At 28.9% G+C, this 13,739-nt stretch overlaps 1 protein-coding gene across 2 annotated transcripts; it reads right to left on the minus strand.

Moving 5' to 3' along the window:
* Window positions 1-1,475: 1,475 nt before the first annotated feature.
* On the minus strand, window positions 1,476-13,519 carry LOC107474779 (probable LRR receptor-like serine/threonine-protein kinase At5g48740). 2 transcript variants are annotated; one of them, XM_052256973.1, is made up of 16 exons: window positions 13,368-13,519; window positions 12,420-12,891; window positions 10,976-11,430; window positions 9,949-10,066; window positions 9,567-9,635; window positions 9,405-9,473; window positions 9,252-9,320; window positions 8,447-8,518; window positions 7,983-8,051; window positions 7,628-7,872; window positions 6,924-7,129; window positions 6,157-6,283; window positions 5,997-6,065; window positions 4,119-4,308; window positions 3,125-3,257; window positions 1,476-1,821 (listed from the first exon to the last, which is right to left on the minus strand). In XM_052256973.1, exons 1-16 carry the CDS (start codon window positions 13,441-13,443, stop codon window positions 1,600-1,602), a joined length of 2,661 nt encoding a protein of 886 aa, XP_052112933.1. In that variant the 5' UTR covers window positions 13,444-13,519; the 3' UTR covers window positions 1,476-1,599. The 2 variants fall into 2 exon arrangements, with proteins under 2 accessions (XP_052112933.1, XP_015949903.1); XM_016094417.3 differs by having other exon boundaries at window positions 12,420-12,960.
* Between the last annotated feature and the right edge of the window lie 220 nt (window positions 13,520-13,739).

Genomic DNA, 13,739 nt, shown 5'->3' on the forward strand with positions numbered 1-13,739 from the left:
CAATTGTTGTGAGTTCACTCACTCACTCGTTCTTTCTCTCTCTGACTTTATCATTCGGCTACCAACCTTCGACGCCGCCGATCCATCACATCCATCGGAGACTGAGAGAGAGAGAGACACAGAGAGAGAGAAAGAGAGAGAGAACTGATCCCTTCTGTGTATGACTTCGAAAGATGTAAAAAGCGGTGAATCTGCAGTCACAAAGATCGTTACTCTGACCGAGAAAGCTAAGCTTGCTAGTCGTGAAGGCGTCGTCACTGCCACCGCTGCTCCTTCCTACGCCTTCACCACCATATGCAAGTCCCTTCTCGCTAGTGGAGTCGCCGAAGGAGTGTCAGTTCCGTTTCTCACCTCTTTTTTATTTAATTTTTTAATTTTAAAATTGATTGAATATAATAAATTAATGATAATATCTTGTTGGGGCACCTGATGAACTCAAGTCTGCTCTTTCAGAATTCTTCTCGACTTGAAAATCGGCCGTTATCAATGTTATTGTTGATCCTTATGCTAGTTCAGAGAGTAGGATGCTGCAATAACACAAATTACATAGCCTTATAGTTTTCTATGATTTTTGTTTTTAGATTTCAAATTTCAACAACACAAATTACATAGCCGTGTGATTTTTTAAAGTGTACCATGATATGATAAAGACACAAACTATATTCTATGAATCCACACAAACATAAAATGTTACATGATCATAATAAATACTTGAATGATAGAAACTGAATTTTATATATAGTTATTACTATTATTTCTGTTTCATTTTATCCATTTTTTTTGTATGTTTTTAAGATAAGGTATTTTGGGAGTAAAAAAAAAAACAGAGAGAAGGTATTTCTGGTATAATTTGTATATAATAAATAAGTAAAAGAATGATAGTGACAAAATAAAGGGATTATAGAAATATCTTTCATTGAATATTTATAGTTTTATTGAATTTTCAATTAAATCACTATACTTTTTTTCTTTTCAATTTGGTCTCTAAAAATATACAAATAATTTTACAATTCACTAATATTTTTTTGACGTTTAACGTTAATAGAGACTAAATTAAAAAAAATTAATGTATAAGGACTTAATTAAAAAAAAGTATAGAGATCTAATTAAAAATTTGATAAAATTATAGAGACCTCCAGAGTAATTAAACCATAAATAAATACCTAATTGTTCTCGAAAGATATTTTTTTCACAATTTTTTTTACCTTGAGATACTTACGTCTTTTATCGTCGCCTCTGTCTTTTAGGTGCATATTCTAGATTATGGATCTCAATTGTATTTAAAGTATGATCCTCATTCAAATTGGTTACATTATTGTCACTTTTAGACCCAATGATTTATTTCTCAGAAATAAATAATCCAAACAAACTATCTACAATAAATTAATTTTTGGCCTATTAAATTAAGAGATGTTGTAAAAAACCGAAAAAAATAATAATAATTCAAACTTTATCAAGTATTAGCTGTTGGACTAAATAAATTGCTTTGCTGATCATAACATTTAACGTGACATTTACAACAACAAAAAAGTACAAATCATATAATTAAATTATATATTAGTTCTCTTCTATTATTTCTTTATCTGCATTAGGTGTAAATCAATTGTTGTTTTGACAAGATTCTTCAAGGAATCTGAGTTGAATAGTATAGGCCTCCTTTAATTCTGCTAATACTTGTCCAATGCATGGTCTCTGTGAAGCATCCCTCTCCACTGATTTTACAGCAATCAAAGATGCTTTTTTCATGCTTAAAGGATCAAAAGTTCCTCTTATGTCTTCATCCACAATCTCATATGCACCTGCCTGTAAGTAAGGCTTGGCCTGCAATTGGTAGTTATTACAAAGGGAACAAAAAATGTGAAATTATCTTAGTATTTTACATCATCGTTACACAGACAAAACTTTTAACTTCAATTTGTGAAGAATATGAAGGAAAAAGAATACAACATGGATAGTTTCATAGTTATATTGCTTAGAATTGTTCTCATGCTACATGATTAAATTGTTATTTGTTTTAAATTAGGAGTGTTCAAATCTAAACCGATGCAAATTAAATTGCTTATTTAATTCAAATCAAACTAAAGACCGATTAAAATCGCATTAATTTAAATTTGATTAGATTCTATTTTTTGCAAACTGCATGAATCAGATCGGATCGGATTTCTGATCCACTTTTTAAAACCAGTGCAATCCAATCCAAACTACACAATGTGCTATAATATTATTTTTTATTATTATATTTATAAATTTACTTATAATATATTTAATTTGTTATATTTTTATATTATTCATGTATTATTATTATTTAATAAATATTTTATATTCAAAATGAGATTTATTTATTTGTTTTAACTAACCTAGTTATAATTTTATTTCTATGTTATGTTATTATTGATTTTTTAAGATAGTGTTGAGACTTATTATGTCATTATGATGTTAACTGTTAAGACTTGTTATACACATTTAACTTTTTTAATTTAAAAAATCACAAACCCAATTCAATCCAAACTACTTAAAATTGGATCGAATTTTTTTTAAAAAAAATCATCCAATCCAAATCATACAGCAAGTAAAATTAGAGTTTGCATCATATGAATTTTTTGCTTAAAACTAATATAAATTACACCGCAAATATCCCTATTTTACATTTAACTAGTTCTATCTAGCTCGATTGAAATTACCTTTAGAGGACTTGTGGTTAAAAGAATAGTTTTACATTCTTCAAAATTTTTACACTAAAATCTTTACATCAGAATGATTTTACAATGTAAGATTTCCAGAAATTTGAAAACTTTTAATGAAGCATAACCTTCTTAGTAAAATCTAAAAAGATAGTATGTCAATGAGCTTCATTAATTTAAAAATAGGTACAGTATATTTTTTGTCCTTATTATTTATAATTTTTTTAAAAATATCTGTCATTTTAATTTTATTCAATTTTATTACTAACATTTTTTATTTATGTTAAAACTATCTCATAACGTCAACTCCATCTAAATTGTTAAAGGACAAAATTTTCAAAAATCACAAATATTAAAAAGAAAAATACTTTACCTATTTGAAAAGTTTAACAATAAATAAGCTGCTATAGAAACAATAAAAGGAAGTAAGGAAAATAAGTTACCCATAAGACCAAATTGAATGAGTCAGGGGTCCCTGAGTGACTCAATGGCTCTCTTCCACAAATAAGTTCTAAAAGAACCACTCCAAAACTGTATACATCACTTCTCTCAGTCAACTGCTGAGTGGAATAGTACCTGGCTCATGAAATTAATTTACATAAATAAACAATAAAATAAAGTATTCTCAACATTTACCAAACTCTTCAATTTTATTCCAAAAGTTTAAATTCTTTCAACCTCTGTTGGCTATTAGGATAGCTTTGACAATATTTGAAAAGAAAAGTATAAGTAGACAATGAAAATATTAAATAATGTGAACAACAAAGGTATAAGATGTTTATTTTATTAGGTGTGCAGATAGTTATTTTAATATTAATATTTAAGTATGTAATTTAAAAGTGTAATATATTTTTATTTGATTGATGATTGTTCATGTTATTCAAAAAAATCATTAGTTACCTAGCATTGTCCTGTTTGAAATTCATAGGCAAAAAATTGAGATCATTTAAGAATGTTGAGGTAAAGTAAAATTGAAAATATGAGAAATGTTAAAAGTAAAAAATATAATAATAATAAGAGTAAAGTATATATATTTTTTATTCCTAAAATTTGACAAAAATTTTAAAAATACCCTTAAATTTTATTTTGTATTAATTTTGTTCCAAAAGTTTTCTTGCATCAAATATACTCTCAACCGCTAAATTTCAAAAAATTTAAGACCAATCTAACAATAATGCATGAAAATTATGCTTGGTTTGCTTTTAGTGAGGGTTGTTCTTATAAAACTGATATTAAATTGGTCTTAAATTTTTTGAAAAATTAGCCGTCAATGGTATATTTTATGCAATTGAAAACTTCCGAAATAAAATTAGAACAAAATAAAACTTAAGGGTATTTTTGAAACTTTTATCAAATTTTAGAAACAAAAAGTATACTTTATCCTAATAATAATAATAATAAAGCAATATTAACTTGTTAATTTTAGTAAAAACATACTCTGGATCAAGATAACCAGCAGTTCCTTTAACAAGAGTGGTGACATGAGTTGCATCAGCATGGATGACTTGCTTAGAAAGGCCTAAGTCACAGACCTTGGCATTCATGTCCATGTCCAAGAGGATGTTGCTGCACTTTATGTCACGGTGAATGATTCGCGGTTCGCTTCCGTTGTGCAAATAATCCAATCCTTAACATTAATTCAAAAATTAGCTTTAGGAATATGCCAATTTTGCTATTGAACATTTTGATGTCATTTAACATTTGATTCATATAATTTACTTGGTCGGCTAAAATTAGGGGTGAGTACGGGTCGGTTTGGTTCGGGTTTAAGGTAAAATTAGAACCGAACCGATCAAAAAGTAATTGGTTTGGTTTGGTTCGGATTTGCGTTTTTTTGTGTTTGTACCCGAACCAAACCAAACCGATTAAGAGCGGATTGGTTTGGTTCGGGTAGCGGGTACCCGATGACTTTGAAATTCATTAAAAAAAAAACCAAATTGGCAAATTTTTATCTTAAAAATTCAAGAAATACAATAAACATGTAACATCAACAGAAATAATGCAAACATATTAAATACCAAATACATTAAAAATTAAACTCATCAAAATTCAAACATATTAATAGTAAATAATCTTGTCTAATGAAAATATAAAAGTGCAATAGAAATATTAGAAGTTAAATACAAAAGTCTAGTGAATAATCTTTGAAAGAAGCTAAAACCAAAACACATTAAAATCTAAACATTAGTGAGATAGGATTAGGGTTATGAGTTAGAAAACACATAAAAAGTCATATATATTTTATTTAATTAATTATGATCGGGTATACGGGTTGGTTCGGGTTCCGCGCCCCCAAAACCGATACCCGAACTAATCATAAGCAAATATCATTGGTTTGGTTCGGGTTGGACCCGATTACCCGTCGGTTCCAGAACCAATTTGATTGGTTTGGTTCGGGTTCGGGTGGGTAATCGGGTACCCGCTATCCGTGCTCACCCCTAGCTAAAATTGCTAAGAATAATATTTTAAATCAATTCCTAAAAAATTTTTAGCAAGACAATTTAATTTTCAACAAGTTTTATATACTAAATCAGTCTTTAATTTTTTATTTTATTAGACAAATCAATCTTTAGTCAAATTTTAATAAAAAAATAGACAAATTAATTTTATCATTATTTAATAAAAAAATAACAATTTTTGAAAATTCTTAAAATTCTTAAATAAATTTCTCTATACAGAGAAAGTTAATACTCAATTTGGTTCTTAAATTTATACGTTAGTCTTAATTTAGTCTCTAAAATTTAAATTTTCTCTATTTAGTTTGAAAACTTTACAAATTAGTCTTTAAAATAACTTCCGACATACAAACCTTAATAGAGCGCTGACATGGACAATCAGATGCACCCTGAATCCTGTAAAATGACGTCGTTTTGGTTTTGGCGTTCAAATAGTCTAAAAATGAGCCGTACCACTTACTTTAGGAGAAAAGTTTTAATAAACACCACTTACCATGTTGTTTTTGGGTTATTTGAGTACCAAAACAAAAATAACGTCGTTTACAGAATTCAGTGTGGCATTCGACTGTCTATGTCAACGTTCCATTAGTGTCTGTCAAAAATTGTTTTAGGGACTAACATAAATTGCGTTCGCAAAATATTAAGGACTAAATAAAAGCAATTGAAATTTCAGGGACTAAATTGAAACTCGCGTGTAAGTTAAGAGACTAAATTCAATACTATTTCGGTAAAAATTTAGAGACTGATTTAGTGAATAAAATTTATTAAGGAGTAAAGTATCCAAACCAAATATTTCTTAAGAAATTACTCAATTTAATTTCAAATTGTTACTGTTCAAAACTTATTCCAACTGTTGTACCTTTTGCTGCATCAACAGCAATTTTCAACCTCCGAACCCAGCTTAGAGAAGTTTTTTTACTCTTTGTACCTAATGGGAAAAGAAAAAAAGATAACAAGAGAAAAATGATCATGATGATTGAATTGTTGGGATTATGAAGCTGTATTGAAGAATTTAGTACCATATAGGTGATCAACAAGGGATCCACCAGGCAAGTACTCATAAACTAATATTTGATGCTTTGATTCATTGCAAAATCCTTCCAACGACACAAGATTCTGATGCCGTATGCTTGACAAAATATTAACCTGAGCTCAACACAATATATATTAAATGGTCAAGAATTATAGGCAGTTAGGCACTAGAAAAGAAAAATGGTTACAGAAGTGAACCATGTAATAGAAAACCATGTTTTATGAATTATATAAACATGGGACATTTTGTATTACAGGACAAAATTTCATTGGATCATCAATTTGGCTTGACGCATTTACTTACATGTCACCTTCTTATTTGTGACATACAAGTAATAGTATCAACATAAATGGAGTCCAATTATTTATAATTGGATCCAATGGTTAAACAGAATAATCCTTTGATTTTGACTATTACATAAAATTCTTGTATAGAAAGTAGTTTAATGTCTCATACTTAGAACAACTTCAATAAAATGTTTAGAATTTTAAATTTGACATAAAAAGTTAATTATTTTCAAATTTCACTTTACATTAAATATGATTAACGAAATAAGACCTATCTCAGTATAAAGAGATAGTTTTCCTGTGATGGAAAACTAATTATTTATCATTTTATATAAAGTTTAAATTGAATTAAAACAAAATATTTAAATAACAAATCTTATATCAGTATTTATGATATATAGTCTAACAAATACTAATATAATATTTTATAGGATCCAAAATTGTTAATTAAATTCAGTAATTTAACCTCATTGACAAAAGAATCAGCCCCCAGTTGGGATTTGTCAGAGCGAACTTTGACGGCTACTAATTTTCCATCTGGAAGCTTTCCAAGGTAAACAGGTCCAAAACTTCCCCTTCCTATAATTTCTTTGAAATTTCTTGTTGCTAATTTAATCTCTTTGTAGGAAAACACTCTTGCTGCACCCCAGTTCCTCATATCCCTATCAGACCCTAAAATACATAAAAATTTATCAATTTAAATATTTCACATTATGCTGCACCCTTACAAATACGAATATCTAATATGAATACGATCCAAAATACAAATATAACAAAATATATTAATCAAAAAGTATATTTATATATTTATTGGTGATTTCTTAATAATGATTTTGAATATATCATTGTTCTAATATTTATATCGAAATGTGTATAAAGATATGACTGTGTAAAATATTGTATACTACCAATCAGGGACGGATTTATGTGGAATAGTATAGAGGGGAAGTACCCCACTGGATTTTAAAAAATTCTTTAGTACTCGAATATACAACAATATTATTTATTTGCCTTCACTATGCTATTAAATTTGTCCCATTACATTAAATTATTTTATTGTGATGTTATATACATTTTGTTTTTACTATCAAAATTTTTTAAATTCATCACTGCTACCAATGCATTAAAACTGACTGTAAATATATTTGCATGATGTAAAAGAATGCATACTTGATGTGTGTGAGGCTACTTCATGTTGCATTTTAGTCTTATATAAGAAAAGTGAAATGCTTAGTAATAGAAAGGCTAGTGTAACTCCTCCAACTACTGCTCCTAGAATGATTGCTAGGTGATGTTTATGCACATTGTGCTGATTTTCAGGAACTGTAGTGACTTGAGGTGTCTCATTTGTAGAATTGGATGAAGCATCATCACATGTGGTTGTGGAAAATGTTAGGCACAAGTTCCCTGATGCTCTGCAGAAACAAACAAAACAAAAGGGAAAGAAAACAGATTTAGGTTTGTTGTTTTGACAACATTTTGTGTGTTAAGGAGAAAACTGCATTAACATTAATAAATTATGTACCTGATCTCTAAAGTAGGCTTGTTCAATGTCTGTGGTAATGGACCTTCTAGTCTATTATTTTCTAAATTCCTGCAGAAATAGAGAAAAGAAAGAAAAGGGGGAAAAAATTAAACAATAAATAATAAACCTAAATCTTATTCCTAATTAAAATTTTGGGGAACAAAATAGTCCTTCAAGATCTAAAAGTGATAATTGTGCTTCTCGCCAAACAAATTTTATTATCTTACCATTCACTTAATAAATAAGTTGTCCTTAAAAAGAACCGAGATATTAATAAAGAACTAATTTACTACTATTTTTTGGATAATAAAAGATGAACTAGTTATTTTAAATATTAAGGAAAATTTTGTAGTCCTTAATATTTTTTGTTGGAGATTGGTAGATTCTCTAACATAAATGAAGAGAATTGAAACAAAGGATTCATATTTTAGTTTTTGAGACTTTTTTGATAATTGCTCACTTACAATAAGTGGAGATCCTCCAACTCTCCCAAGCTTTCCGGCACTGTTCCTTTTAGACTATTGTTCTGCAAGTCTCTTTAACATAATGAAAAGAAATAATGTAAACAAAGGCAAAGAATTGTGGCAACATTATTATAATTCGGGTTAATAATCAAATTAGTCGTTGAAAGAGAAGATATTATTTAAATTGGTCCTTAAAAGCTTTTTTCAATCAAATTGGTTCCTTAAAAATTACGAATTAATTATATCTATCCTTCAATTACTCCATTCATAATTTTTGTCAACTACTGATTATGTGAAATGTTAACTGATAGTATACATGACACATAACATGTTCAATTAGATGTGATTAAATATGTTTACGAAAATCTATCAATTTAGTTACTAGGTCATATTAGGAATAGGATTTTTGTAATTGGGAAAAATGACTAAATTAATAAATTTTCATAAACATATTTGATCAATATTCAATTAGACATATCAAGTATTATCAATTAACATTTTACAACATCAATCTTTGAAGAAAATTGTTAATGGAGTGACTGGAGGACAAATATGATTAATTCGCAATTTTGGAAAGACCAATTAAAAAAATTTTTTTGGGATAAATTTGAAGAATGTCTTATCTTTTAGAGACTAATTTAACTATTAACCCTTTCGCAAAAAACTTTCATTTTAATGCATTCTAAAGTGCAAACTCATAAATCAATGCAACTAAATTCACATGTCAATGGTTAATCAAGTTCAATCAATTTTCGTTTCAATTAAAAGAATTTCTAACTTTTAGGGAATTGGGAATGCAACTTACAGTACTCTAAGGTTAATTAAATTCTCCAGCTCTGCACCAAAGGATGTTAGTTGATTGAAACTCAAGTTCCTGCAAATTTTTAGCTGTAATTAGTCATTACCAATTTTTTTTTAATATAATCAAATATCTAAGTTCCTGATTTTGAGGCATTACAGTATCTGAAGACGTTGCAAGCTACCCAAATTTTGTATTTCACCAGAAAGAGATGAGTTGTGCAAATCCCTGATGAACAGTGAAAGCCAATTATGATTATGAGAAATTGAGTGTGAGAAAAACATAAATATAATCTACGGTTTTAGTTGAAAGAAAAATTACAATGTTTTAAGGTCTAACAAGTCACCAAATGTAGGACCAATTGATCTCAAATTTATGTTTGAAAGATCCCTGATAAAATAAAGTCACAATTAGATCACCAATGAAATAAATAAAAGTAAATACTCTTTGGTCACTGAAATATTAGTGAATTACAATTTTGATCATAATTTTCATATACAGTGAAACTTCACACAGATATATTCAATCCAAATTAATCTATATGTGGAAAGACCATATAGAAATTAAATATGCTACTTATACACTAAAAATCAAAATTATTAGAAATTTTATTAGAACTCAAACTATAAATCGCAAATTTGACCGAATCTTGATCCTTTATAAATAAAAAGAAGAAAAAAAAGTATGGTTTGAATTCACAGACAATGATGTAACAAGGTTTCCTTGGCAATTAACGTTTTCCCAAGGAGAGGGAGAGCATGGATCATCTTGCCATCCAAGATCCAATCCAGTGGACTGCTGAATAACCTGCATTGCTGAAACTGGAATACAAATTTATCCCAGAAATGAAAGGTAATTTGCAATTTACCCCTTAACTTTGGTTTATGCACAGTTTACCCTCTAAATTTTTCAAAACGTGCAATTTAACTTCGTAATCCTAACATTANGAATAATTTGGGACGAAAGTAATCTCCCGGAGGGCGGGAGCCCCCTTTTTCCCCTGCACCATTAAGGGTCTGTTTAGAAAGTTTTAAAAATAATTTTTTTGAGTTTTTGACTAATAAAAAAGAATAGTATTAATGTTTTGTGTAATTTTTAAAACTACTATTTAGGAGCTTATAGAAAAATTTAAAAAATGGCTTCTCTCATAATATTATTATTTTTTATCACATTTCTATAAAATAAGTACTTTTAGAACTAAAAATTCAAATATAAAATAATTTATTTATAAGCTATTTTTAATATAGCAATTTATTGTTTAAACTATTTTTTTAAAAACAGCTTAATTAAGTTGTTTATCTAAACTGGACCTTAATATTCATAAAAAAAAAAAACTGGACCTTAATAACAACAAAAATAAAATTGAACGTTTTAAGAGTTTAGAGGGTAAATTACACAGTAGCCAAAGTTCCCGAGGCTAAATTGCAATTTTCCCGGAAAATGAACGTTAACATCAAACTATACTTAATGGAAAATATATATATTCAAATAGGTCCAAAAATTTTGGCATAAGACGTGTTTGTTCTAAAAAAAAATTATTATGTTAAAGTCCTTAAACTTTACAAGTATAATAGAAAGAGCTATGTTTTATTTTTAATTTTTTATAAAGTTTAGGAAGCTAAACGTAATAAAAAAATTTTGGGAACAAAAACTTAAAATATAAAATTTTTTAGGGACCTATTTGTATATATACTGAAAAAAGATATATGAAAATGAATTGGGTGGTAAACCTGTGGTTGAGGAGGCTTCAGATGGAATATGAAGCATCTTGTAAACTTCAAATGCATTGATGAGAGGGTAAAAGGTGTTGTTCTTGAGTGTAATACTCAATCTTGTGATCCCCTTTCGCGTAAAATATAAAGCACTGATCTCTGATCTCATGATTGTATAGTTTGGTTTTACAAGATCTCCATTTATGAATACATCAAATGATGGAAACAGAGGAAGAATTCCAGCAAAGTAAAGGATGATGTAGTAGTCTCCCAATTCTTCGTCCAGAGGCAGGTTATACGTCAGCGTGTTCCTTCGCGCCAAAACTCGGCCGGTTTGAAGAACAGTTACTGGTGGTTGTTCCATAACATTACTTGGATTGAATCCAAGTTGAATGCTGAATCCAGTTGTAGCATGAAAGGGTGTGAATCTTGTATCAGAATCCCATATTCTGTCAAATGGATCCAAAGGATACCTGTATTTTAAAATGCTAAAAGCTCTTCATATCTTCATTAACCAACAAAACTGTTAATTATTTTGTTAGAAAAAAATATAGTAGTTAATTAGAATAGATTCTCTCTCTCAATTCTCTCATTTGTATGACTTAGGGGTATATATGGTCTAGTAAAATCGCATTCGTCTTAATTTAGACTCGGTGTTAAATATATAACCGAATGAAAACGGGTTCGTAAAACTTTAACAATAATTTATAAAAAAAAATTATTTATAATACACTTATTTATAAAGAAAAAACTTGTTACCAAAAAGTTGATATTCATATTTGGACTTAAATTTATCCATAAATTCTAATTTGATACTTTTTTTTATCTATTTTCTAATTTAACAAGTGTGATTAAAAATAAAATAATAAACTCATAATTAATATAACATAATATTGGAATTTGTTTAAAACATATATACTTTTTTGGTTTTCTTAAGGTACACATAGGCTAGATTCGTCTTAATCCAGACCCGACCTTAAATAATGACCGATCTAGATCCATTGAAACCACACTAAATTAGTCCTTAAAATATTCAGATTTGGGTCGAGTCTTTAAACTAGGTCAGGCCATGTACATCCCTATATGACTATTCACATCCTAATTTTACACCATTAATATATTCTAATTAAATCAATAAAATATCAAAGATAATATTTAGACGGTATTGATTGTCCCTATAAAATTTTCTTACCATTAGTACATAAAAAGTAAATTATTAATTTAAGATATTGATTTAGTTTGATATAAGTTGTTACTAAGATAAGATTCAATTTGACTCCTGACTTTTAAGTATGCTCAATTTTTTCTTGAATTTTATAACTACAAAATCACGTTGGTCTTTTTCAATTTGATCCATTATATTTTTGACATAAGGTATAACTTGTTTTATGTTGTAGTACCAAATACTTATGAGTCATGGATCTTAACAGATATCAAAGAAGAAGAATGTTATGATCCTTACCGGATAGAATCGCCGGTGTAGCCGCAATCGATCCGGTAGCTCTTCCTTAGCAACTTATTTGGAAAGTCAGCCATAGCATTCATGTAGGCGGCTCGTGGAAGCGGCCGGATTTCAAGCGAAGAAATTACCGGCGAACCACCATCTGAAACCGCAATCAAACAGAGTGGCAGAGTGTCCTTATTAACCATCCATAAGAACTCTTCAGTCCATGGATCATGCTCAGAAAGATTAACAGTGGCAGCAATTGAAGTCCCAAGAGAAACAGAGAATGTAGGAGGCACTGCAAGTCCATCATAATTCTTGTACACGAAATTTGCTCTAACAAGAACCAAATTAGTTGCATTGTTCATTGGTATTCTGTAACATTTTCGCCGTCTTGAATTCGAGAAGAATCGTGCCGAGACATTTGTTGAGACTGAACCATCAGTGTAAGTAATGTTTGTAGTCTTGCCTGTGGTTATGTAATTTGTGTCTGGAACCCATGAAATGTTATTTGAATCAATGAAACTTTTTCTTCCACCACAAGAAAGACTCAAGAAACCTGTCCCCAGGAAATTGTATTAGAAAACTTTTATGATTGTAGCATCACATAATGTTAGACTCTTTGGAATTCAAATAATGAAAAATTTTAAACTCAATGTAAATTATATAATTTCTTATTTTGATTAATCACAAAATGTAATGAAAATTGTGTTTTTTTTCTTTAGCACCAGCATGACTTGCAAATTAAAAATTGTAACAACTCATGCATGTTCCAGTTTAAATAATGCAGCAATTTTTTTAAGAGAAACCATATTTTGTGAACTGAATGATCTCAAAATCTTATGTATTTTAACTAAGAAAAAATGGCTAAAGAAATAGCTAGATAAATGTGCAGTTGTTTAATTAATCTTACAAAAATAAAAATAAAAGAAATGTCATATTCTATGGATATAAGTATAGACATACCAGCTTGTTCACAGAAAGTGACAAACCAGAAGCTATAAAAAAGAAAGAAGCAAGCCCATGCATCCCTCAGTTCCATGAACACTGACTCCAACTCTCAATTTTCTCAACCACAGAATAGAAGAGCATAAATTAAAGGAAATGCTTTAAAAATTAAAATAATGTTACATTTCATAATTATGATCATTTGTAGTTGTAAAAAGAAGAATGATGAAAGTGTATTGAAGACATAGGTAAAGGCTTGAAGGAAGGGAAAAGTTTCACACAAAGTGGCAATTTAGAAAATGGGGTGCAAGTTTGGTAGGTAGAAGAAATTATTAATGATGATTGAAAAACTATGTTGAAGCATAATAATTAAAGGAGAAAATTTGAGTG

This window comes from Arachis duranensis, chromosome 2, assembly GCF_000817695.3.
Source record: "Arachis duranensis cultivar V14167 chromosome 2, aradu.V14167.gnm2.J7QH, whole genome shotgun sequence".
Lineage (NCBI taxonomy): Eukaryota > Viridiplantae > Streptophyta > Magnoliopsida > Fabales > Fabaceae > Arachis > Arachis duranensis.

Excerpts from the sequence above, each read along its gene's own strand:
- LOC107474779 (XM_016094417.3), bottom strand. The coding sequence starts at position 13,443 with ATGGAACTGAGGGATGCATGGGCTTGCTTCTTTCTTTTTTATAGCTTC. Across the intron at positions 9,474-9,566 it reads TTGTTAGACCTTAAAACATT|GGATTTGCACAACTCATCTC; the intron begins GTAATTTTTCTT and ends ACTGTTCATCAG. Across the intron at positions 8,519-9,251 it reads TTAATTAACCTTAGAGTACT|AGACTTGCAGAACAATAGTC; the intron begins GTAAGTTGCATT and ends ATTATGTTAAAG.